Below are 26,630 nucleotides of genomic sequence, written 5' to 3' on the forward strand. Positions count from 1 at the left end.
ACAGGTTGGTGACGCCCATGCCGGGCACCTCCGGTGTGGCTGTGAGAGGTGGAACAGGACCAACCTTGCAAGCCAGTTCCCTCCTGCAGATGCCTGCAAGGACATGTGGCTGCATGCCAGTGGATAGAATAACCATCGCCCCGCGCTAGTTATGGGGCAGGGATGCTGCAAGGCGGCTTTAATGAGTGCTTGAGACGCCTCTGTGATCTGTAGATGAAAGGTGATTTACAGCTGCAAATTATTGTTCTTCTTCATGTGAAGTCTATTATTTTCTGGTGTCCCTCATTTTGACTCACGCTGGAGCCCGTATTTGGAGTGGAGCAGGCTGAGAGGCAGGCTTCTCTCTGTGGGTGGCTGTGTAGTTGCTTTACATCCCAGCTTCTTGCATGCCTTAGAAATGTGTGATCAGCTCCGAGCGTCCGTTTGAGGCAGCCTGGCAGTGCCCATTGTTAGGTAACTTGGTCTGGGGTTTGCACAAAACTGCAGCACTCCAGCAGGTTGCTTAGCTGGTGGTAGTGGAGAGCCCGTGTTGGAGACTGGATATGCGGCTGGGTTGTGTATCCCGGGGACAAGCAGAGGACCATCTGGGTGCACCTTAAATCCTGCTGCAGGGAGAAGGGAAAGGAATATAATGGGCCTCCTTGCTTCTGGCTGCCCCGGGGAAGGGGAGGGGAGCAGAGAGGACCAGACAGCACCCACCCAGTCTACAGCTTCTCATTTGTGTCCCAAAACCTCCTGGGCAGCAATTACAGAGCAGGAGAGGTTTGTGTCTTTGGCATGAGTCTGGAGGGAAGGGATATCAATGTGTTTTTTGTGAGGGAGCAGGTAGATTTGTTGTTCTTCCTATTAAACTCACTATGCACCACAGCACACTCATCCCATCAGGCTCTGGACAGAAAGAGTCCTTTTGCTCTTTACTACTAAATAAAACAGTAGAAAATATCACGTGGTGCAAGATGGTTGTAAGATGGAGGGAGAAATACCTCTGCTACCCCACGCTGCACGGGGCTGCCAAACATACACCTGCAGGAGGGCAGGACTGGTGGCACCGGGGGGACGTACCTGTCCCACCCCAGGAGAAAAGGGCATCTGCAAACACTGTGACCAGGAGCGACTCCGGCACGGAGCATGAGTTCGTGCTGCTGCACTTGTTGTGCAGCCCTCACGCTGGGAAGTAAATGACCACTCACAGAGGCCAGCACGAGGAAATCGGAGATTTTCTCAATCAGAAGAGACCTTTCAGCCCCTTTAAATCCTGCCTCCTGTCCAGACCAATTTCCCCTTTCTTTCCCAGGGTCCATCTAAAGAGCAGCAGGTTTTAAACCCCTTTAAGTGCTGAGTTTCCCAGGTAGCCTCATGTACCAGTGACCGAGGACTGAAAGGAGCCTCCAGTCCCACCACAGCCCCTTCCCTACCGCCAGCAGCACCGACTCCACCAAACCTTCCCCAGCAGCTGTTTGCCTGAACAGTTAGTTGGTCCAGGGCTGTCATTACCCTCACCATTGACACAACAGTCACGCTCTAATTTCAACATTGGCTCGCTCCCAGCAAATCCATTTGGGTCCCATTTTGGGAGCGCCGCGAGCCTGTGCCCACAGCACAGCTGCCACCGGCAGCGGCTGCGCAGAAGGGCACCCGCAACATCACCCATGCGGGTGGCTGGGCTCCCCGAAATGCAGGCTGCTGCTGGCTCCCGCCGGTCCCTAACATCCCCTTGGGGACCAGCCATGGCAACAGCCCTGCCTGCCTTCTGCAGAAGCACCGCCAGCGTGCACGCGACTACCCGCAGCTTGGTAGCAGGAGCAAATCTGTGTGCTGAGCAGAAACAAGGCTGTAGGTTCTGTGCCCCGGTGACAATATATACATATATATATGCACAGAAGGAGGCTGTGCTTCAAAAGCATTTGGGTCTCTAGTGCCAGGACCGAGAGGGATAATTAACACCGCAGTCATTCTCTGGGCCAGTCTCACCTTTGCACCACTTGCAGACCCGGGACTCCTCTGCATCCCCTGCTGAGGGACACGGTGCTTCGGGACGATGCTGCAACCCCTCCCCGACACCATCTCATGGCACAGGGAATCCTCTGAGGTGCTAGAGAGCTACAACCAATCCTTGTTCTTGCTGTTAAAGGCTGCAAGACTGACAACAGTGTGAGTCAAGCACAGTTATGGGGAGCATCTGGGAGGAAATTCATTGCAGCTCCCATCAGTACTGTGATAAGCCCTAAGGAAAACAGGGAAAGAAAACGTGTGCGGAAGATTCACCCTTACATCACCGTAAAGTCCTGCTCAGTCTCCTTGCCTATCCCCTGGTCTTTAACACGCTCTCGTGTTGCATTTTCTTGCTGCAAAATTTTCTTCAGGAGGTTTTGTCCAGGGCAGGGGGGCTCCAGGTCCACCATTACCCTGCCCAGCACTCGTGTCCTGGGTGATGAAATCCAGCTTTCTGGTGACAGCATCCTGCTCCGAATTCCTGTATCGCTCTGTGACAGTACTGACCGAGAGAAATATTGCCAAACTCTCTAAAACCTAATTCCACTCAAGCAGATGTTGTTTTAAATGGTCACTGCTGAATATTGCCGGTCTCACGAGTGGTAAGGCCAGTTCTCTGAGCAGCTCAGAAAATGACATTTTACGTAAAAGCTCGGCACATCAGGATCAGTTTGACATCTCATCAAGATACGTATTGTTAAAGTATTAGAAATATTTTATTTTTAGCAGCTGCATTTTGGCAATTAACAGTTTTTAATAACCACAAGTGATGTCAAAGTGCCACACCCTGAACCGAAATCGCTCCTGGCAGGTGGGGCCAGACTTCTCAGCTTCCTCCTCCTTTTAAACAACTGCTGCAGCAAAGAGACACTGAAAGGTGGAAAAAAAACACACAATCTTGCATTGTGGTGACATTGACAGATGTGATGGTGCGGGCTGTACATGACGTTGTGATTTTTTATTAATAACTCTGCACTGCAGAGCTCAGGGAAGGAAGAAATGCCTGAGTGCGTGGGGAGGACAGCTTTATTCTTTGGACTTGCAAGGGAAGGAACATAACGGTGAAGGCAGAAGCACTGGAGGGGAACGAGGGTTCACGGGAGAGGCAGTGGGTGTCTGGGAGCACCAGGTGCACGCAGCAGACAGGACCCCAAGCGTCACCTATTTCGGCTTTCAAACAGGCCGTCTTGAACCGTCCCTCCTCTCCCTCCCAGCCCTGGAGGAGCCGCTCTGCAGGGAGGGCAGGGGCCGTGAAAGCAGCCGAGCGAGAGCGCCAGCACGTGAGGAACATGCTGCCCAGAGTCACGTCGCCACGCCGCCGAGGGGAAGGAAACCAGGCTGTAAAGGGAGGGAGGCCGGAGGGGCAGGAGCTTCCGGGGGCGGCTGCTCTGCTCTGCTCCTCGTCCTCTGAAGGACGAGTGAAAGTTTTTGCTCTTCGGGTAATTACTACAGACATTTGGGTTTTGCTTTCACATGCCCTCTTTTTTTTTTTTTTTTTTAAACTTTCTTTCTTTAATTAACTGTGAACCCCACCACGGCTGCGAAACATGGATCTGCAGAAGCGAAGCTCGTATAAACGCAGTGATTTACGAGCCTCTGGAAGTGAACTGGCATTTCTAAAGAACCCCACCCAGGCCTGGCAAATACCAAGGGAGCGAGCTGACTCACTGCCTGCTGGCACTCACTGCTCGCCCCCGATGGCCACGGGTCTGCAGCCAGTTTGGGTGCACACAAGACGGTTGCGGCGACTGGATCCCTGCTCCCAAAGCGACGCTCATTTCCACCCGAGGAGCCACCTGCTGTGACCTCCTGGTCCCAGGGGAGGTTCGGATGGGAACAGCAGCAGTGTTGCAAGGCTGGATCGAGCTGTAATCACCGGAGCTATGTGCTGAATGAACCAGCGTGTTGACACAGCCTCTGCCTCCAGCAAGGACTAATAACCTGCCTGGAATTCACAAGCGCTCGAGTCACCAGAAGGCAGAGGAGAGCCCTGGAGAGCAGCCTACCTGGCAAGCTGTGGCAGAAGCCCCTTTGCTTTGCTATGCCGTGAGACCAGATGAGAGGATAGATGAGCTTGAGAAAGCTCTTAAAAAATCCTCTGTTTACTGCAGGAGGATCAGCCGAAGAAGCAATTGCCCTCTGAGCACCTGACACAGAGGCGAAGAAATCAGTTCAGCCATTTGCAGGTGTGATCTTGGCTAAAAAAAAAAAAAAAAAAAAAAAAAGACAAAGGCGTTACCACTTTGTTAAAATGGCCCCTGCCTACTCAGCTCTCTGCTCCCTCGCATTAACGCAGCCATATGTGACAACTGCGAAGTCCCTTCCCATCGCTGTGTTCCCATCAAACCACACCGCGCTGGCCCTCAGCCTGGCTCAGGGGGCATCTCTGGGCTCCCCAGGGACCGCCAGCCCGGGCAGCCACCCGCAGGCACTCCCTGTCCCAAAGGCTGGCTCTGCCACCGGCCCGGCCGTGCGCGGCCCCCTTCCCACGCGCCCGCGGAGTGGCGCTGGCTGCGGGTGCCCCTTGGGGGGTTTGCCTACCAGAGCATGTGCTGAGTGCCGACGGTGCCCGGATTCCTGAAAGTGAACCAGCTGGGCTGGTTTTTCCTTGCCCTTTTTTTTTTTTTTTTTCCAATAGCTACCCATCCAATATCTGCTGTAATAAAAAAGGCAAATCAGAAAACAATGCGGTCTGTTTGTGTGCTGTAAACCGGGAGAACAGCTGCTACTCCTAGGCTGAACAGGAAACGTTGGTACGAGAGCCATAAAAAGCAGAGTTTCTACTTTCAGTTGCTGTGTCTTCCTGCGAAAAGCAGCTTCTGCCAGCCCTGCTGCCTTTTTTTTCTAACTAAACTCACTGTAGTAGTGGGGAACAAAACACAGGAAACAACGCTGGCTCTCAGCACTGAGTTGGGGCTTTGGAGAGCCTGAATTACATCCAAGGAGGAGAAAAATTGTTTCCCGATGGTGCCCAGTGTGCAGGGAATCTGCAAACAAACCCCAGCCGCGGTGTGCCCCTCCAAACCGCAGCATCGCCTCTGAACACAACTGGCTCTGTCTGCCCTGGAAACCTCTCGCTGCAGATCAGGGCACCGGCAGGCGCTGTGGTTGGTGTGCGTATCCATTCCTGTTGGAATAGTCTCCATCTCTGACTTAAATAAACCTCCCTGGCTCTCTGGTGGACTCAAGACGTGGCTGATGCTGAAGGGAAATCCTTTTCCAAACAGGTCTCTGTTTCTTCCTCCAGCATCACCTGTCCAAGCACTTCATCAGAAACGAAAGGCTGCTCTAAATTTGATCCTGAGCCAGGCTGGTCAGTCCAGCCTGTACAGTCCCCACCGTATCAGAATACAGAAATGCTTTGTTTAAGTATTAGTCAGCCATTATTATTTTTTTTTTCTGATTTACAAAAGGTGTGCAAATGACTGTGCGAGAACAGGAGAGGTGGGAAAGACTGCGAAATGCCACACATCCCAGCAGGGCCACTGCTCACACCGTCAGGGCTCCAAAATGTCCCCAAAATGTAGCCCAGCGCTTACCCAGCTAGGTGAGCCCTGCATGAGCTGCTGTGTCTCCCTGCAGCTGAAAAGCTGGAAACCCTTCCCCACTATTTAACTAATAAAATGCTGGGTGTCAGCTTTGCTCTCCCAGACTGTTGCTAGAGCTCCTTATCCCCAGGGAGACGTCTTTTGGGGAGTTGCATTGTCAGACCTGCAGCCCCTCTGAAAATTTACACAGCTGGGGGCACACACACACACAAAAAAAAAAGCATGGAGGCAAGTGGAAATAAATAAATTGGAGATGTCTACTCTTTTCTGAAAATAATTGTGTTTGACAGGAGAAAACTTTTGTCCTAGTTTTTGTTTTATCAGTGGAACAGCACTTGACAAGACCACTGCTTGGCTTTTCTTTTCTTGTCGTGCGGAGGGAAATATTTCTGCCTTAACAGAAGTGATGCTTCCTTACAGACAAAAAGCAGCCCTTAACAGAGCTGCAGTACAGACAGCTCATCAAAGCTGCAACAAAGATGCCGTTGTACCGTAACAGGGCTAAGCAAACAGCCTGCTAACGTTATCATTCAGGCCTCACATATGCGGCACTGCAATGACCATTAATAACAGAATGGGCTAAATTCTCATACCTCTGCACAGATTTCAGCCTTGCTCTAGTAGTAGCCCCACTCTTCTCCCACGAAGCCACTGGTGAAAGCAGTCATTACAGAAATCGGGCCCTGGGAGCAGCCACATGACATGGCACAGCGCACCGAGGGTTTGACCTCCCCAAGGCTCCATCAGCGCATTGAGATTTTATCACCACTTCCTCACATTCGCCCTGCGAGTAGGGAAAGGGGACTGCACTGCTGCCGTCATACCTCGGCCTTTACACACAAGCACCGTCCAGCCAAGGAAACTCTGGGCATGGGAGGCGGTTGGAAGGCTGAAAACATCGGTCCCGGCATTTTAATATCAGACTCGAACGTTTTAGTAGGGCTCTGGGTGCCTTCAGATTGTCTTGCTGAGGGTGCTATGGTGCACCAAAGCATTTCCCGCGTGCGCACGGCATGCGGGTGCGCAGCAGGAGCACAGGTAACACCAAAAAGGAGCGGGGAGCTTGGAGGCGCTCAAAACGCGACGTCTTGATGCTGGGGAAACAGAAGCTAAAACTCGGACAAACATCAGCGTAGCCAAACGGCGCGCTTCGCTTCCAACAGAACTGCTCCTGCAGCAGCCCCAGCGGGGCTTTGCTGCTGAAAGACCCCCGGGTTTCCGAGGGAGGAGCGTGGGAGCGGCTGGGGAGCAGGGCGGCACTCGCAGCGTTGGTTTTTCCGTGGCTCCCTCTAGCGCGCACAGCGCGCACCGTGGCGAGGCTCCCGCACTCAACCGGAGGACCGGATGCGATCTGAAACAGATCTAAAACAACGGGCAGTTAACGTGTATTTGCAGAGAAGATGTTTGCTCTGGTAGAAACTCTATCATTTCGCACCGAAAAACAGCTCCCGGGTCGGCACGGCTGGCTGGCTGCGTTTTGCATGCTCACGGAGTCTGGTTTCCCGTGGTTTTGAACCAAAAAATTAAAAGGTCAGAAAGACTCTTCTGTAACAGCAGCTCTGGCCTATTTTTCACCTATCACTTTTTCATTTATTCATATCTTCCTCAGGGACTGATCTACCTATTAGAATAATAAGGTTATTTTCTGAGTCTAATCTAAGAAAATAAATTAAAAAGTCTAAACCTTCCATTAGATCTCAGAGAGACAGCATTTCTCGGTCAAGGAGAGCCGAGACACTCAGGAATATTCGTCCAGCGAATAACATTTATTAATTATGCATATTCATACACACAGCCATGGACGGCAGGCAGCCTCCACCCGCAGACTCATAGAAGGGTGCCTGCAAACTGATGTGTTAAGTAAATAGCTCCTTTATTGGTCTAAGTAGTCACGTAGTAAAGGAGCTCCCATTTCCAAGTATCCGTGGAGCAAAATAATAGAAAAGCTATTAAAATCCAGAGAAAGATAGATTGCATTATATTGCCTAAATTAAAGCCTCAATTGGTACGAATGTAAACATTAAGGTTCCTACTTTCCTCCAGTTCTGAATACCAAGCAGATCTTGGCCAGCACGTATAATATATCCCTTCCATAAATTTTTTTTTTTTTTTTCCTCCCCTCTAACTTTTTCTTTTAATCTTTGCATTTATTCTGAGGCCAAAGGCATGACTACGCTGGAAAGAGCAGATCCACCGCAGCTTCAGGTGAATAATGTGCAAGGAACAACTCACCCTCTGCACTCCATGCCAGCAATTGGCTGGAGGACCCCGTGTCCTGTGCTCTGCACGCCCCAGCCCAGCCTTCTTCCCTGGGACCAGACGGGGCAGGGGAGCAGATTTCATCCCCTGAGGGCAGCGAGCGAGCTGGGATGTGATGAGATGTCTGCGTGTCTCTGCTGCTTGGCATGCGAGGGGAGAATCTCAACACCTATATTTAATGTCGCGATATCAAACCCACTGGGATTTGATCTGGAAACGCATCCGGAAACATTTTGTTCTGAAAAAAAAAACCACCTTGTCCATCACCCTTCTCAAAGGCAGGACTGCCACAAGCCCTCTGCAGCGAGGACTGCTCCGTCCTGCTTCCACCTTCCTCCTCCCACCCCGAGGGAGCCACTCAGCGCCTCACTGTGGGCATCCGAGCTGAGAAACACCCCACCGGCATGATCCGTGCCTCCAGCCGCCGCGTGTTTGAGGGTTTCATAGCTGGCTGCCAACTGATGAGCGAGGCCCCCGCTGAGCAAATCAAAATCTCGCAGAAAAGAAAAGAAAAAAAAAAAAAGGCTTGTAACCAAATCCTTTTGTTGAGCAAATCCGAGGCACATCCTGCTTAATTAGCAGTCCTGAGAATTAATCAATTAATCAGAGACGTTTCCCAGGCTTTGAGCTCCGGAGCAGCATGCAAGCACAGGGGATGGCCAAGCCCCTGTGTGATGTCGGCGAGGAAGACGAGCGTCCCAGGGTGAGACGGTGATGAAAGGCAGCCGGGGCTAACTGCCCTCCGGGAGCAGCTTGCTCTCTCTAAACTAAAGGTGGCCACGCCAAAGGGAGTCTGAAACACACTGTTACTGTGGCAATGGGAGCCACAGGAGGTGCAGAGCATCTGCCCACCCAATTTTAAAGAATTGGCTATTCCTTTTTGTGTAGGGCTTCCGTGGAGATGGGGAAGATTCAACTGCAATCCCCTACCCTGGCTCGGAACTGCTGGTAGCCAAGCACCTACAGGGACAGGTCACGGAGAAAACCCTTGCTTTTCTCCCCAAGATGGTGAAAGCCATTGCCCCAGGGCTGAATCCCAGGGAGAGACGGTAACACCGGGTGATGCAGAAATCTCTCATCTCATTAGAAAGCCAGCTTGAATAGAAAAGGCCCAGTGCAAGCAGAACCCACCCCATTAGCCACAAGCAACATACTGGGGTAACTGGTGGGTGCTTGGGCCCTTTGAGGGGCAGCCTCAAAAGGGCTGATCACCCCACTGAGCCCTCCCTGACACCACTGAAGCAAGTCTCAGAGCACGACATGGCACGACATCGTGTGAAATGGCTCACCACGGCATCACACAGCCCTCCAGAGAGATGGGAGAGGTGCTAACACGGCTCCTTCTCAGTTGCTTGCAGGAATCGGCAGTGCTGGGGATGCAAATAGCAGTGCCAGTGTGTCCTCCACCCACTGCTGCAGGGTGAAAGCTCATTTTAACAGCTGACCCTAATGAAAAGTAGATTTACCTTGCTCCCCGCCCCCCCCCCCCACCTTTCAGACGCCAAGGAAAGGTGCTGCACCCCTCTGCACCCACATTTGCAGGGAACAGAAAAACCAGCCCAGTGGCTGGTGCCAGCTGAAAGGTATTTATTTAAAGGGAACTGAATGAGCTGACCTATGCATATTCACAATGTGCATTAACACCCAGACCTTTTTAAAGAGCCTGTGACAAACCTTGTGGGTGGATGAGACCATTAGGTTGTCTCCACTGGCCTCTTGCATGTCGTGGGCTCCTGCTGTGGTTCATCCAGTCGCACTAACACTGAGGCCAACAACGCTGTCTGGCAGAAGCAGCTCTTGCAGAAAGGCAGCCAAGCTTCATCCGGAGACAATACGAAGCTGAGAAGCCCCTGCTCCCCTCGGTGGCTTGATCCAGTAGTTAACCACCCCCCACTTAGAAATCTGTGCATGAACCAGTAACGTGAAATTAATGATTTCTTTCATCTTCCTCCTTGGCAGCCTGCTTGAGCTGCTTGTTCTACTGACAGTAATGATTCAATAATCTGAAAAACATTGTACTTCATTTACAGTATTAACAGCTGAGTGTACAGATACAGAGATTTTATTTATCCTTAAGGAAAGGCTGTTCTGCAGGCTGCAGAAGGTGACAGAATGAGTCACCTTTAGATCTTAATTTCAGATGTTGCCTCTGCAGTTTTTGGTTTGTGCTTCCGCTTTGTACAGAAGTGACAGAAAAGCAGCCAGGTCAAACAGGCTCATCTGGGGGTTAGGACTCAGGGCACGGGTTGCCAGGTTTAGCAAAGAACCAGAAGGCAGGGATGTGGGGGCCCCGATCCCCCTTTTTTACAGCTTGCGGGTTGCACAGTACCAAGACTGTAGCAACATCTCCTCCACCTCTCAGATGGGTTGGGAAGGAAAACGCTGCCCTAAGAGCATGTTTAGCAAGTGACATTCTGCTCAACAGCTGAATGTTTCTGGGGGAAATGTGAGAGTCAGCTGCTTCATTTCAGATTTTCCTATCCCCATCCAAAATATGACCCTCTGTTTGCAGAAAATCAATGCAACAAAAGCAGATAATGCCACCCCTCTGCCCCGCAATGGGGAAAAGCGAGAGATCATCTTTGACAAATGCAGAGGGCCACAAAAAGTGCACTGCCTTAAAGAGCCATCAAAGTAATTTTAAAATCAATGTGATGCTTGATAAAGAGCCAGCACGACTCCCTCCAGATGGGCAGTGACATCCTGAAAGGCCTTTGGAGGGAGTTAAAATTCTGCAGGCAGCACTTTGCACGCACGGCAGCCGATGCAGCATTCTGTCATCCACAAAAAAAAAAAAAAAAAAAAAGGGAAGGAAAAAAAAGAAATGCATTGCAATGGCGTGACCGGGCGGTGTGGGGAAGCGTGCACCACGGTGCGTGAGTCAGCAGCGGCCGCGGGCCCGGCGAGCTGCAGGCTCTGCACGGAGCCAGCCCTGCAAGCGCGTGCCTCCAGCACGGCCGCTGCGCTCTGAAGGGCACCGAGGAAGCCAGCCAGCGTTCATTTTAATTCGTGCCCTCTCCCTGACCGAGCTCTAGGGCACGGTGGGAGGGAGCAGCCCTGCTCTTGCTGCTGCAAAAATAATCTGTGACCGTTTGAGAAACTGCTTTGGCAAACCGTGCTTCTCCTGCCTGCTCTGGCAATGGGAGGCCAAGTGCGTGCCGAACAGGGCCTGGCAGCCGGCTTATTATTTCGGCAGAGCCCAGTGCGGTGTGGCCGCCCCGGGTGGGATCTCGGCACGGGCTGAGCCACGGCTGTGCCCCAGCTCTCCGCCGTTTGTCTCAGCAACGAGCACCCAGGTGCGGTGTCCCAGTTTAGACACCCACCGAGGGCAGCATGAACACCCCACCTGGACGCAGGGACGCCCGGCAGCACGCGGCACCGCCTGGGTCCCCTCCGCCTGCGGGTCCTCCGTGCGGAAATTCGGAGTGGGGCGTGCAGGGCCTGAGGGAACTGGCTCTGTGACAGCCTTCTCGTTATTCTCATACATTTTTACAGAATACATTTTTCTGTATTTTAAGAATTCAGCGTATGGCTGCGTTTATTCACAACTCATTACTCCCAATAAGCACCCATATTTTTTGGTATGTAAATAAACAACGCAGCCCCATTAATTTTGCACAGCATCACATTCAGCTCTACGATTTTTAATTACAGGTGAAATAGCAGCTTGTGCAGCCTCCCCATCTCCTCGCTCCTGGAGAGGATGAACTGCTTTCAGCCCCACTCCAGACCCCCCCTCTTCCCCCCACCCCCATCGGCTCCTCAGCAAGAAAAGATCCCGGGGCCAGCACCCTCAGCCTGAGCTGCAGAGCAGCAGGAAGGTGCTGCACAACCCCCTGCTCGAGGCATGACAAGCGATTTAAAGCATTGCTGCTTCTTTCTGACCAGACCACAGCTGCGTGTATGCCGTGAGCCCATCCTGCTCCCCATCTCCAGGGAGGACGGGGGATTTTGCCAAGCAAGTGGTGCCCTGGCACTGACGCCTGCGCTGGGCAGGGTGCTCTGGCTGCAGCCCTGGTCCCCAAAGAGCCCAAATCCAGGCGCTCTCCCTCTCCCTCCCTCCTCCCGTGCAGCTCTCTGCGCGGTGCGCCAGGTGGTTTCCATCATGGGGAGGTCACCGTTGCTTGTGAATCCCCCATGTGAACGATTTTGACATAAAACACCCTTTCCCAACACCTACCGCTGATCTCTCCGGGGGAGAATAGATGCTTGTAAAGAGAGACCAGAGAAATTTTTGTCAGTTCTCTCTCTTTCGTCTGTATGTATTCAGAAACCAAAGGCGCTGCCATCGGAGAGAGGGAGGTGGTGGGTTAGGTGGTGGGGAGACGGAGCCACGTTGGAGGGAACTGCTCACTGCGTTCACCTTCCCACACAAGGAATTAGCCCACCTTGAGCTGGTGGGGAGGATTTATTTAAAACACAAATACGGAAGACTTATTTTTCTACTGAATCCAAATAAACACGTGCCCATAAAACACCTCTGAGGATGACACCAAATGGGGCAATGCCAGCGGCAAATGCACCGCCCAGAAGCAGTCGCAGCACAACTTATCCTCCCAGAGTGACTACATCCACAGTGCTGGGGGAAAAGGGGAGTTCCTGACATTGGCCTTCAACCAAAAGCGGCAGAAATTATTACAAGTGTGGCAGGTCCCAGGAAAACACAAAAATGCCAGCAATGACTGCGAATCTGTGAGTGATCTCTGCAAACAGCTCCAGGGGACACAGCCTTGGTGTGTACTGGCCACAGGTCGTGGCACACGGGGACAACTGGCACAAGACAGCTTCCATCCATCAGTGCCACAGGCGTCCCAACCTCGACACCAGTCTGGCATTATCCAGCTGTGCCAGCGGGTTCCCAGGACGGCCGGGGCTCAGCCAGGGACATGCATTGCAACTCCTTCCCTGCAGAGAGGATTTCGGTTCTTTGTATACTGACAGCTGCAGGGCTCCTGGAAGCAGCACCCTGCAGCCGGGCTTTGCCCTGCTGCCGCCTGGGACGCGACCCGGTGATGTGGGCCGCGGGGACGGTGCACGGCCCTGCGTGACAGCAGTTGCAAGGGTTGTTGCCTCCTGCTGCAGCGGAAAGGCCGTAGCAGTTCGGCACAACCCTGCAACAGCGAAAGTCGCACTGGTTTGTGTCTGTGCAGGAGGACAGCTACTGAGGAGCTTTGGGCTCCACAGGGCTCCAGACTCGTCCCGCTGTTGCTGATTTCGTTTTAAAAAGGAGTCAAATGGTGACCTGTGAAAGCCAGGCCTGCAAAATGGTTACCAGAGAGACACACGGGCTCTGCTCCAAGCATGGGGACAGATCGGCCCCCCGGTGGGAACTCTCCCTGGGGTCCTGCTGCTCAGAGGTGCTGGGGTCCCCCCCGGCTGCGGCTCCTCTCCCAGTAACCGCCTCCCGCCCCGTTTCGCTGAGGGCGCTGCAAGCATTCAGCCAGCCTCCGCTCATCAGTAATCAGGCGGGCGTTGTCTGGCAGCCGGATTAATCCCCCTTTTAATTATTTTGAAACCGGGCGAGATTTCCCAGGCATTAAAGACCACGTCCGCGCCTGCAGATCCCGCAGCGATTATCCTGACGGAACGCCGTCTGTTAAGACGCTTCCCAGCTCGCCGTGCCCGGAGGGGAAATTCCCCATTCCTCCCGGCGGAGCCGCGGTGCTGTGGCTGTGTCCCGGCGAGGGATCGGCCCCCGGGGAGAAGCGGAGGCCGGGCAGCCCCGGGAGGAGGCTCCGAGGCTCCGGGGCTCGGCCCCCCCGCAGCCCGCCCGGGCCCGGCTCCGGCTCCCCCCGGCTCCCTCTGGCGGCCGCGGAGCCGCAGCTTCGGCTGGGTGGCTTTTTAACCCCTTGAACTCGTCCTTCCTTACTCTAGCTCTCATCACTCTCGAACTTCCTTTACAAGAAAATTCACTGTTCGCTGCCAAAAGGAACATTGTGCCACCAGACAGCGAATCTCTGCCGTGGGGCTCCTCATCCAGGTCAGGTAGCTGAGAACTCTTCAGCAGAACAAGGGCTCAAACGAATGCATCCTTCGAGGAGTCATTCACAGCCCTCTGTCCACGAACGCCCACTAGAAAATACAGTTTGCGCAGTTTATAGTTTATACCGAGGTTTATGTCAACAACTTCTTGCAAACATCCTTGCAAGTGAAAACCTTATTTGCAGTCATACAAAGGCAAATACAAGTTCAGAGAGCTGAGAATACCAAAAAGCTGTTTTCATATTCTGAAAATGAACACAGCCCTCGCTCTAAATGCTTTGATTGCTTTGCATATATATTGTTTCAGCATTTCATTGCTCCCAACACAAGTGATATAACCTCACCTGGCTGGCCTAATGCATCCTTTCAGAGCTGAACCGCATGACAAAGCTTCTGGGTAGAGACCACAGGTAATTTCGCTGATAGATCCTCTTGAAGCTTCGAGCCAAATTTGATTTTGGGCCTAAGCTCGTCACTCAAGTCTCTGGGGATAGCAGAACAGTGATATTAGCATTATGGCAACACAGTTGACTCTGAACTCAAGAAATGGATTAAATGAAATTACACTCTTCCCTGATGAGGCTGGTGGAACGGGGAGATTGCTTCAGGAAATCCAGAATTGAATTTCATAGGTAAGAGTTCAGATGTTTTGCTGTTTGCTCACGACGGTGCCGTGCACGCTGCTCCTCCTGGGCACGCGGGAGCCGCGGGTAGCGGCGGGCTGGGATGCCCAGCATGGCTCGGGAGGGCCGGATCCAGCCACAGGGGACAAATGTCCCCCCGTCCCCTTGAGGGCTGCACTCACGGGCTGCGGGTCCCAGCTCGGGGGTTGGTGGGGAACACGTCCCTTAGCGCCTCGGCACTCTTGATGGCAAAGGCATGCAAGGAAACATGGAGCATGTCCTGTCTCTCGTTACTGCAATTTTAAAATCATGGTAAGCCATTTCTGGATATTAACTCTGGGCAAGCCTTACCTGACACCTGGGACAGCCAGTGTCTCTCAAAGGGGCACTAAAAGCAGAGGGGACCGCACTGCCAAAGGCCGCCCCCACCAGGGTCTGGCAACAACCAAAACTTTCCCAGCTCCACTCAAAACGTTTTGGAGACAGGGACTTTTTTTGTAAGTCAAAGATTTAAATCCAACAACCCCTTAGAAAACATTTCGCAGCAGTCTGGGTCCACAGCTGCAGGTGTGCATTGGACTGGCAGGTTCACTCAATTACCTGATGTTTCTGGCTGAAATTTGAGAGGGGATGTATCGGTTTTTCTTCTCATCTCCTCGGTGATTTTCATGAGCTGAAACATCAGTTGCATTGCATCCATTAGGTCTCATTCATGTCTCTGATCATTTTTGATATTGTGAAATTTTTATAAGTTACATGAAATAGAAATCCAGTTAGCTCACTTTTACTCAAAGATGACACAGTGCAATCAAATATACATTACGCTATACTAAAACATGTAATTATGTTATACAAATAGGTTGCAAAGTTCATTGACAAAAATCAGCTGAGCGATTCCCTTCCAACAACCCCTATGTACTAGACACCATCTAGGTAAGTTTTAGTAAATGCAAAATATTTGCCCCAAATACAGCACTTTGCAAGACCACTGTAGCTATCAACTCCACAGTCTGTTGGAGGGCAAACTGAACAATCCAGCAAAACTGCAGATCAATTTTGTTGCAGAGGCCAAGATGGCTTTTAACATGACAGATTCCTTTTAACATTACAGATCAGTGTAACCCATCTCCTTCTCCCAAGCAGTCCCCAGTTCCACGCCAGCTGCCCCTGCACTGATGCTGGCAGCAATTAGTTCCGCTTCATCCCCGTCTGATGGAAACTCAGAGACATCTCATTGCTCAGAAGAGTCTTAACATGTGCCCAGGCTTTTCAAAATGTACCAGAGGGCCTGAGTGCTACCTGGTTCATGGATGTAGCTCCTCCGCTTCTAAGTTTGTCCAAACACACCCCCCTTCCTCTCCATCCTGCGGCAAAAGTTTTCCCAACTGACAAAGTACTCCTCTCAAAAGGCAACCCCCAAACCATTTGCTTTTATGCTGGACTTCACCGTTCGGTGCTTTTTTCATTGCAGGGAAGCACCTTTTGTGACCTCCATGCCATTAGCAGCTCCACTGGCAGCGCTTCCAGCGTACAAATATATAAAGCCATGTCAGTCAAATGCATGTGCGCTGGCAGATCCCTCCATATCCCCATCCGCAACACTCAGGCTTCAAAAAGCCTTGCAGAGAAAACGCCCCACAGGTACTCACAAAAGGAAGGGCACCTCCATCCTTACAGGGAATTGGATTAAGCCAAGGCATAGGCTTCTACAGACACCTTTGAGTCTACCGGCCCCGGTGTGAGTCCTGCTGATCCGAGGGCACATTTTGTAACCACCAAGAAAGGCCTCTATCCAAATCATAAAAAAAACCCATATTTTCTAGTTGATTTTGGTCATTCTGCTCCTTTTCATCTCATCTGCTTTTGCATATTTGTGCTTGACAATACCTCCGGAAGCAATAAAGCAGGGCACACTGGAAACTGCAAGGCAGCATCTCCTGGCACCAGCTCTGGTGCAAAAATGGTGGGCATCATACAAAAGAAAAGAACAATCATATGTATACAAACACACATACATGTACACACACAGGAACAATCCCTCAGTGATGCAGACCATTGACAATAATATTTAAAATCAGCAGAAACCACCACTGAGAAAAGCTCAGAAAAGCAGTTAAAACCTGTGCAGTAACTACTGAACAAGAGGAAGTCCAAAGTGGCTTTGCTCTTGAAGGCTGTAGTTTAAATACACTTCAGGAAAGCCATAATTTTAAATTCCTATATTTGCCTGCCAACAGCTATTTCATTTGAGTCAAAATTACCACTCTGAACTGCACAACTCCCAGTGCATCTTCAGATAAAGAAATAATCACATGAAAATCAGAAGACTGTAGTTAAATTTTATTTATCGGTTCTATTGTTAAATTACACAATCAAAGTCAGTGGATCGGCTTGTAAATCTACACAATAAGACAGCATCTACAGTGGAAATCAGTAGAATTTGATATGATTATGACAAAACGGTATCCTTATATTCGTACATCCCCTATATACAATAAACAGTATACACAAAGAAAATGCAACTAGTCTCTGTAAACCATGCACACCACAGCATAAAAACAAAATGCACCTTCTGCAACAGGCCCTCCAGCTCGCTCATGGTTAAGTCCTGTTTCCAGCAGTGCCTTTCAGTTTTAAGAGCGCATTACTTTCCCCCATAAAAAACAAAGTACAACCGAGACATCATATTGGCAACTGCAGTTCTCATTTAAAAAAAAAAAAAATGCTGTACACGACATTATTCTCTCTTCTGAGTTGCTAATGCAGGGTATTGGTTTGCAGCCGTGCTTTTCCTTTGCCCCAGGCAGGATTGCTGCCCACCCAGGTCGCAATACGACGTCAGCTGTAACACAACCTTCGGCTAACTTAGGCGCGGAGCCTCGAGATGTTTTTTAAAGCCTCCTTCTGCATTTCATGCCCCCTGCCCTCTTTGTGTATATAATATTACAGGCAAAAGGAAATAGTGCAAGTGAGCCTTGTAAGCATCGTGTATACCGGGACGAAGAATGCCGTTCTCAGGTGCCTCCGTCACCCAGCACCGAGCGGGGAGCCAAGCAGGCGCGCGCGCACCAGCCGCGACCGAGCACGCGGACAGAGATCGCCGTTCAGTGCGAAGCTCAAGAGCGCTGCAGGCTACGTACAAAATTTCTGAACTTGCTGAATTTATAACCAAAGCCTTACAGAGCTTTTTTTTTTTTTTTTTTTTTTTTTTGCATAGAGATTATAGGAGCCCCTCACCTACAGCCCCATCTCCTCCCCCTGTTGGTCTTGGTGAGCCTGGTCCTGCTGGGGCCGATGGGGCAACAGCTCCAGCTCCAGCAGTGCCTGCATCCTGTTTCACCATGCAACTTTCTCGTACTGTGTAACTATGGCTATGGTAATACTTGTTTCCATCATTTTTAGTCATTGCGAGTCTGTCGTCACTAAGAAGGGCTCAAGAGTGTAAAAAAAACAGCCCTATTTTTATATTGTGTAGCAAAGATTTACTGCAAGTAAATCCTAATTCAAGTGTAAACCTACTTCTTCAATTGAGCAATTCTCTTTATAATATTGCTGGGATTAGAGATTTTTACGACTTTTTAAAGACACTATACAAATATCCGCAACACAATTTCATCTAGTTTATATCACCAATTATTAAGGAATAATAAGTTCAGCATTACGTATTCTAATGGGTAAGAAAGACCTAAAATTAGATACTGTCACAAGATTATAATTGGTAAAAGGCTTTATGAAACATGAAGATGTGCTGTAACTTCTCCAGAATGGTTAAAATCATATTGACCTGAAAATTTCTGGAAATAATGCCTTTAACGTTGGCATTGAGTTCAGAAAAGTATGTATGTATATATATATTTTTTAATATGAGTTAGACCAAGCTTAAAACTCTAAACAGCAGTAGGTAGAAAAAGTTTAAAATTTTAAATATTTATATAACTAGAGAAATTACTTCTATTCCTTTTAAAAGCCAATATTTTACATAAAACTAGTCAATATTCTTTCTAGACCTTTACTGTTCCCTTCATTGTCCATTCATTAACTTGGTAAATATCATAAGCAGTTGGTGCCCTTTGAAAACACATAATTAAATAAAATTAAGATAAAATCAAAAGGAAAAGGTTTTGCTCATATACTGTATTGTGAGAGTATGTTAAATGCTCATTATTAGGAAATGAGTTTGCTTCCCAGATAGGTTTCAGCAGAGCATCATAAACATTTTCCAGCATCCCATTTTGTATTCATAACTAATTTAAGGATTTTTTTTTTTTAAATAAATGTCCAAGCAACCATTTCCGATGAGCTTACTTGGCTCCTGTGTTTCATAAATAATCCAACAAACCTAAAAAGGACAATTTAATTACGCACTAGGATTAAGTGTTCCACGTACAGTACAACATTTACTGCAAAGGCAACTGCAAAGGCAACATTTTAACCTCTTTTTGCTTCAAATATTTAAGAAGCTTAATTTGTCTGGACTACTCTGTCGGCTCCGATTTGGGTGTTGGGTTGGGTTCTGCTTTGCTTTCGGTGTCCAGCGAGTCTCCTGAGAAGCTCCCCCCACTACCGCCGCCACCGCTCCACGTTCCCTATGTAGTCAGTGCTGGAGCTGTTTTCGCCCTGCTCTTTCAGGTGCGCCTGCTTCGCCCTCAGGATCTTGCGCTGCTCCTGGCGTTTCCGCCGTGCTTCCTGGTGCTCCTTCTGCCGCATGTACTGGTACCGCTGCAAAAAAAGGTCTTTTGCATAATCGTACAATTCCATGTCTAAAAAATTGAGGGCCTCGATGCGCTGCTGAGTCTGCCCGTCTATCTCCACGCTGGAGGCCCTTGTGCTATTGTACTGCGTGAACGGCGAGATGAAGTTCATGTTAAAAGTTTTCTCAAAGAGATACTGAGTCTTCCTCTGAAATTCAGTAAGGCCGAAGAAGGCCATGCGCTTCAGGTTCTCCTTGGCACTGTCTAGCAGAACCTTGTTTCTCTGCTCCTCCGGCATGACCGACAGGTTGTAGCATCCCACCAGGCTGAGATCGGACAGCATGCGGACCTGGCGGTTATTGGCGAGGTTGTAGGGGCAATCCATGAACTCCTGGAGGGAGCAGCCCGACCAGTCGTCCCCCGTGTAGCAGCTGGGCAGCTCCTCGGTGGTCGGGGATCGCCCGTCGCAGACGTGCAGGGACGCTTTCCACGTGGCTCCTCGCTGCACGTGGCGCCATTCGCTCAGGTATCGGGAGACAGGGTCACGCAAGATGGTGATATAGTAGAAATTCCTGCAAAGGGGCGAGAGAGGCAGAGCGTTCAGTCTCCTGCGTCTCGAGCGCACGGCATATTAACAATCAAAATCAATAGAAACTTGGAGATGCACTTAAGATGCTTTCAGAAACCCTGCTGCAGAGTGCTCCTCTGTGCGCTCACCTCTCCGAGGCGAAGGATAACTGAACAACGTCCCTGTGGGGGAACAGAAACAGGGATATCTGCACACACGGTGCTCTGCTTAACGGGTTTGCCTCTACACAGGCTGAAGGGAACCGCAAACTTCCATCTGTGGTGGGCTGCCCGTGTAGTAACATGCTCGTGCTGGGCATTAAGAGATGCCCTCCCATGACCCACAATGGCATTATCAAAATACCTCCTGCGGTGGAAGCCCGAGCCCAAGCAGGCACCGGTAGCTCTGGCTTTTCCATGGCCACACCACTTACAGCCCCCTCCAGAGGAGGGGCACAGGCTGCTCCCCAGTCACGCGGGAGCTTCATTTGAGAGCAAAGCGTTGTTTTGTGCACAACCGAGCTGGGCTGGCAACCTTCTGTTGCCTGCAAAGTGCTGCTTATATGACTTGTCACGGTGAGCAGCCGTGGGTCTGAGCTACACAGGCCCTACAACAGTGCTATGCCTGCAAGGAGAACATTTCCTGTAAGACATTTCCTTTCACAGGCCAGATAAATGGGATGTCCCCAGCAGACCCAACCTCCTTGAACTGAAACGAAGATCACGGAAAAGCCCAGGCAAACACCATTTTATCCTCCTGCTTTCACCTGATACAAAGATGAGAGAGGATAGAGAAGTAAATAACAGGAAATTGAACGGTGCATTACAGTGCTTTCTAACAAAAGATATTCCGAGGGAAGCGGAGGCTTTTGTTCAGAGCAGCAGGATGGTGGCACACACAGGGAGGCTGCACGCACGGCTGTGACATGACAGCACGTGCCAGGGCAGCACCAGAAGTGCTACGGGCTGGACTTCTCGTGGGGAATGTCCCTGCCCGGTGCCCAGAGGCAGCAGGATGCCCCGCCACATAGTGCTGTCAGGGTAAGGGCAATCTGCTTAAGTAAACTGAATTGAGGCAGCTCAATAAGCAAATAGCCCTGCCAGGGAAGCTCGCTCCTCCAGGATGAGGACACAGAGCAGCGTGTGCCCAGCAGCCCCGAGCCCCCAGGCTGGGACTGCCACGTCCTGGGTGCTGCGCGGGGAGGAGACAGGGTATTTCTTTGCTCTCCAGGAGACATCGTGGCTGGCCACCCGCAACCAAGCCTTTGTTCCCCGTCGTTTCCTTCAGCAGAAAAGCCACTAGATGTCAATGTTTTACAGAAAATTGTCTCTGGGTGAACTCAAAAGTGAATCACAGGCTCTGAAAGCATCCAGCAGCATGGGGGACAGGAAACACAGAGAGTCACCATTCCCCTCCTCTTTTAGAGCATCCAAGCTTATAAATGATTAAATAAAGGGAAAGTACAATAAACTTGCAAAACCAAATACAGCCAAGGAGCCTGATAAAGCATCAGTGGCCGACACAACGGCACCTCATGTCTGGAGAGCCAGGACGCCACGATCGGCACTGCCACGTGTTTGCAGGCTCACCCTGGCGCTGCTGCAGCCACCCCAGGCTCCGAGGGCTTTGAACTCAGAAGCAAACATGTTTGGTGAGCCAAGGCCCCTGCCATGGTCCAGAGGAAGGTAATTTTTCCCAAAGCGTCATTGCAAAGCGTGGGCACAAAGAACATCTCCAAGGCAAACCCAAGCCCCTTCTTTAACAGCTGCCAGAACTCCTCGCAGTTGGATCCAGTTTACTACCATCCTGCGCTAAAATAATGACCCGATCCCTCAAGCAATAACAAGTTAGTACCGTAGCTGTGGCATGCCTATATGTAACATACAGTATGACCAAAGAGGCCGTAGCAAAGCCCTGCTTACCCTTCTTGTACCAACCGGCCCCGCTTTCGCACCATCAGCGGTTTGAGGAGGCTGGGAGCAGAGCGGGATGCAAGAGCGGGGTGCTGCTTGCTGAGGGATACGGCCAGCAAACCCACATGCTCTAAGGTCATCACAGCAATCGATGGGGAGTTAATGCAAGAAGGAAAACAAATCCTGAGCCAAGATCAATGCAGTGAGCATTTTATCATAGCTCAAATTCTTCAGCCTCTCTCCTTTTGTGCTCTTTGGTCATAGGCAGTGACAAAGCGCCTCTCTTTGCTGCTATTGTAAAAACAAAAGAATGAATAAAATGTGTATGTTGGTGGAAGAAACTGTGTCGTAATGGATCACCATCACCCTAGGTGGCCGATCACCTCATCCAGGCAAATATCTCCATCAGCACCTGCCAAGGGAAGTTGAAGGAGACCAGGTGAAGGAGGCTGAACGAAGCCGCTTGCTGGGCTCTGCAGTGAGGACGGACGTGGCCGGGCTCCCTCCAGCACCTTGTGCTCAGGAAACCAGGCTGTGGGCAGGCTTATGGGACGCCCCACACAGACCCCGTAGCTCACCTGCTCTGAAGCACAGTGCCCTACAACCAGGCCCAGCACTGTCCTTAGTTATGCTATGTCATACTCTGCTTTGTCAGCTGCTGGGCCCATCTCAGCTGTCCTGTGCATTTCTCCCCTTCTTCAGTCTCCCTGTTAAAATTCTACTGGAAACGGTACCATTCCTTTTGGGAACACCAGCTTTTGGGTTAGCCCCAAGCCACACTGATCAAAGTTCGAAATCATGGCAGCTCCAAAAAAGCAGCCACACTGCTGTGCGTTTATCTGAACTGAGCTTCAAAAAGTCACAAACGCTTTAATGCACCATCGAGTGAGAGCTGTGCCGGAGACGGATTCGGCCATCGGTGCTCAGAACATCCTTCTGCTGCAATTGGGAGGCAGATTCAAAGCTTTGCAATTATTTTTAGCTCCGTACGTAACAGCTTGTTCCCTCTGCTACCTTAACAAGGGGGTGTTGAGCTCCTGCCCATTCCTTGAAGCTTGTGCTTCAGAGCCCGAGACAATGTTTGCAGGTAGAGCTCAGACTTTACTGTGAATCATCCCTCCAGCTTAAAGAACTGCCCTCTTCAGAAATACAGGTTTCCTAATAAAGTTTAGTTGGATGCCTATGAAGCAGAGAACAAAAGTTGCTCGCAGGCAACTTCGAAAGTAGGTTGACCCTGGGGCCACCAGGAATCTGTGATGGTACGACAGTCACTTGTTCCTTTCCTGGTAGCTCCCTGCACACAGCTATTTCCTGAGGACCGCGAGCACCGAGCGGTCTCACGATGCTGAGTTTGCTCCCTGTGCTAAACCAGCTGCTCTGCTTGTCACATCATTGCAAGGTTAAAGCGAGAGCATTTTGGGGAGCAACGGACTATTTGCGCATGAACCATTTCCGTAGAGGAGCTCGGAAAAGGTCAGAGGCTCTCTTCAGATAAACGCCCAGCTCACGGCTCACACACGCTCCACCAGGGTGAGAAAGCCGAGCCAGGGAGGCTGTGATCCAGCAGGTCCCACACCACACCACTCTTCTGCCTGGGCTCTGATTCAGCTTTATGTGCAGCCCCGGCACGGAGGGTCTCTTTACCTGCCCTAAGAGAGCAAAAGACAAACCAGCTCCCAAACCAGCCCTGGTGCTGGCTAGAAATAGGAAATTCTTGGTGCTGTGTTACTTCTACCACGTGTGGGAAGATTTTTGCTAAAAGTAACCGAGCGGAGCATGCAATCAGTGCGCAAACCTGCTTTCAGTTGTCCAGTTCCTCAGCCCACAGCAGCCCCTTCTCTTTCCTGCACAGACCTCAGAGAAAATAAGAAGCGAGCTGAAACCACAAAGACCTCTGGTGAATCTCTCTGAGGGGTTTATTGAGAAGGAGCCATCTGCTCTCTTTGAAAGATAATTCTGTGGTCATATAGTACATCTGTGCCATGCCGTTCCCCACCTTCCCCACCTCTGCCTAGCACAGGGGCTGAATGAGAATCTTTTTTTTTTTTATTTTTTCAATCTAATGATTTTTTTAAAAAGCATCCTCATAGCAAGCTTCTAAAAGCAACATTAAAGAAAAAGAAAAAAAAGGCAAATTGAAGTCAAATTGAGGAGGTGTGAACCCCTAGGGGATGACAGCACTGAGTAAAGTCAGAGACTTCAGAGCACGTGGGGAGCCTGCAGCTCCCTCGCTCCTGCTTTGCCACCCCACCACGAGCGGCCTGGCAAAACCACTGACAGCTGAGCAACCTCGGGTCTGAATACAGCACCCACCTAGGGGCTTTACCTATTGCACCTGCTTCCAGGGAAGGACACCTTAACCCCAATGGAAAGGCTTCAAACCACTGCTCTGGGGTCCAAGAGAACAGTAATTCCACAAGGACAGCAACTGGGGGGGGCTGGCTCCACCCATATGAGCCCTTTTAGGCCCTGCTGGTGCCACGGCAGAGGAATATCGATCTCCGTCAGAGGACAGAGGCTGTTTAATTGCTCTTTGAGGCAGAGGAAGACTGGAGGTCGGGTGCTGGCAGCTGCCATGCCTTCAGCCTGGAAACCTGAGCCTGGCTTGATGGAGCCGTGAGCTAGGAAGCGCGAGATGGAAGCTGAAAGCTAACCACCTGCTCAACGTTACATCCATTAGCGTACGGATAAGCAGGGGAGGGACCGAGTGACCTTCTCCCATTTCCCCTAAGAGATGAGGCTGTAGCAAGAGGGGCTCCCAAAGGCTACAGAGGGGGAGAAACCGACAGCCCTTGCACAGGGAGCACTGCAGCCCTGACATCCCACTCAGACCGTGCCTGGGGGAAAGGCAAACCAGGACAACAGAGCTTTGGTGCACGGCTGAGGAAGCAGAGCTGTGATTAGCAGGGGGAAATACTGGGGACAGTCCCATTCTCCCAGCAAAGCTAAGGCTACCCTTTAAAACTTGCTCGAGCACATCAGTTTGCATCTAGGTCAAGCTCATCCAGGTGGTAAGCCTGGCTAAGACGGTTTGGACATGCAGATGGGCTCGTGCAATGAATGGGAGGCAGTTTTGCTAAAGTGTCTCCAAAGCTTTGGTTGAAGACGGGGGAGAAAGGGAAATCTGGGAATGTTTCCTATTCTAGGAGATTTTTTTTTTCACAGCAGGTCAGCTTACAGACTTTGTCGTATATTAACAGGGCAGTGTGAAACCAAATTACACCACAGGTGAGGACAGACATTTTGAAAGGAAAGTCTCCTTTGAATGGAAAGGGCAGGGGCAGAGGGACGGATGAGATTTGTATCACGTCCAACAGAAAAGCAAACAAAATGAAATAAAACCCTGCAGCAGGGATTCTGCGTATGAAACTAAGGATTAAGAACTGAGCTACTGAAAAAAAAGAAAAATAATTGTATGGTTGGTGACTCGGCACCAGGAACAACGTGCAATCAACCAGAATTGACTAACGGCACAAGGACGACCAACATCCTCACCACTCTCCCCATAAACTGAACTGATTTATAAGAGTATTCTTTTCATCTTTAAAACCTGAGCTGTTGTTTTGTTTTTGTTTTTTTTGAGACAGCAACTCTTCCTCTTCTATAGTTCATCTGATGAGAGGAAGACGGTCCTACACATGGGTCCAGATCCTGTCTTTGCTCCACCACCACTCCAAAACCCCAGTGCAGCAGGCTCCACGCTCTTCCCTTATCCTGCACCACGCGCAAAAGGTTTGTGCACTGCGTAACTTTACAGCGTAGCTATGGAAGGTCAGAAACACCGGTGGTGCAAGCCTCGCAGCACCACAGGTTAGAAATCCTCCACGTGCAATTCCAAAGCTGCCAAACCCTGCAGCTGATGTATTTTAACTTTCAGCAGACGGGGCACGAGGCCGGCGTGGCGTGGGTCTCCCTTGCCCATCCATCATCCCCACCACGTCTCCAGGAGAAGTCAAACTCAATTACATCAGGCCGGCTGCCCAGAGCGCCTGGCTCCCAGTAGGTGAGGTTAATTCCCATAAAGAGTGGCCCACCGAGAATTTGATTTGCTAATACTGCAAATTGTTCCTCAAAGAGAAATACCCCTGCTGCCTCATTTGTTAGAGGCAGGCATCTGTCTGGAGATCGCTCGGAGAGAAGCAAAATGTTCATTTAATACTGTGACTCACCCGAATCCTTAACAAACCATGTCACCTACGGACGCAATTGAAAGGATGGGGTGAACATCGTGGTGACAGCCCTTCCTGCTCCGACCAAGCATGCTTGGGAAAACCCCTTCATTCGTAAACCCCCCAAACGAGAGTACCACTTCCAGGCTGAGAGATGCTCATGCAGGACAGTTTGCAGAGGCTAGGCCAAAATATTTGGCAAGCTCTCACCCACATCGCTGGGAATCAAACGCTTGCATCTACTCCAGATTGGTCCCAGATGCTTCACATCAGTGATTTGGATGACAACAGAAGCAGCAGCTGAAAAGCATCACCCACCCACTTCCCACAGTGCTTCCCCGTGCTCCCAGCCCAGGGGATGAGGGAAAGGGCCCCGCTGCTGACTGTGGCAGCACGGCGGGGGGCTGCTGTGCTCCCCAGGAGCTTCGGGAGGAAGCTCTCATGCCCAGCATCCCACGGTGGCAGTATGCACGGAGCAGGATCATTGCAGCCGGTCTGCCGCCCTCACCTTCTATCACCCCTGTCACCTCCCCACCTCAGCCCCCACCCCGAGTCCACCGGGTGCCTGCTCAGGGACCCAGCCCCGTCTTCTCCCCCGCAGCCTCGATGCGGTGGATGCGCAGCAGGCGGGCCGGGAGCAGGGCCGGTCCTATTGCTTTGGCTACGAAGTGAGACGTCTCTTCGTTCCATCATTTCAAACCAAATGCCCAGATCTGCCTCGTCCAAAATTCAAAGTACAGCAAAATCTAGCTGCATAAATGACACCCTATTAAAGAAGCGCATCTTGAAAGTGCAAACTTTTTTTTTTTTCCTCCACAAGCAGTTCCTACAGCAGTGGCTAACGCCACCCCCTGTTGCAATACCTGGCGGAGGTGCTGTCAGAAC

The 26,630-nt window shown here is 50.7% G+C and overlaps 1 protein-coding gene and 1 long non-coding RNA gene across 2 annotated transcripts in view; both read right to left on the minus strand.

The window, feature by feature from the left end:
* Window positions 1-6,784: 6,784 nt before the first annotated feature.
* LOC106037366 (uncharacterized) lies at window positions 6,785-9,318 on the minus strand. The gene is made up of 3 exons (XR_001207980.3): window positions 9,089-9,318; window positions 7,773-8,292; window positions 6,785-6,902 (listed from the first exon to the last, which is right to left on the minus strand). It is a non-coding gene; the product is annotated as an uncharacterized lncRNA (long non-coding RNA).
* A 7,405-nt stretch (window positions 9,319-16,723) lies between these two features.
* Window positions 16,724-26,630, minus strand: part of HS6ST2 (heparan sulfate 6-O-sulfotransferase 2) — a 130,594-nt gene continuing 120,687 nt past the window's right edge. The window contains exon 2 of the mRNA XM_048076922.2: window positions 16,724-19,667. Within this exon, the coding sequence (XP_047932879.2) occupies window positions 18,965-19,667 (703 nt within the window). The 3' untranslated portion in view covers window positions 16,724-18,964. The remainder of the gene's footprint in view (window positions 19,668-26,630) is intronic.

The sequence above is a fragment of the Anser cygnoides genome, chromosome 13, assembly GCF_040182565.1.
Source record: "Anser cygnoides isolate HZ-2024a breed goose chromosome 13, Taihu_goose_T2T_genome, whole genome shotgun sequence".
Lineage (NCBI taxonomy): Eukaryota > Metazoa > Chordata > Aves > Anseriformes > Anatidae > Anser > Anser cygnoides.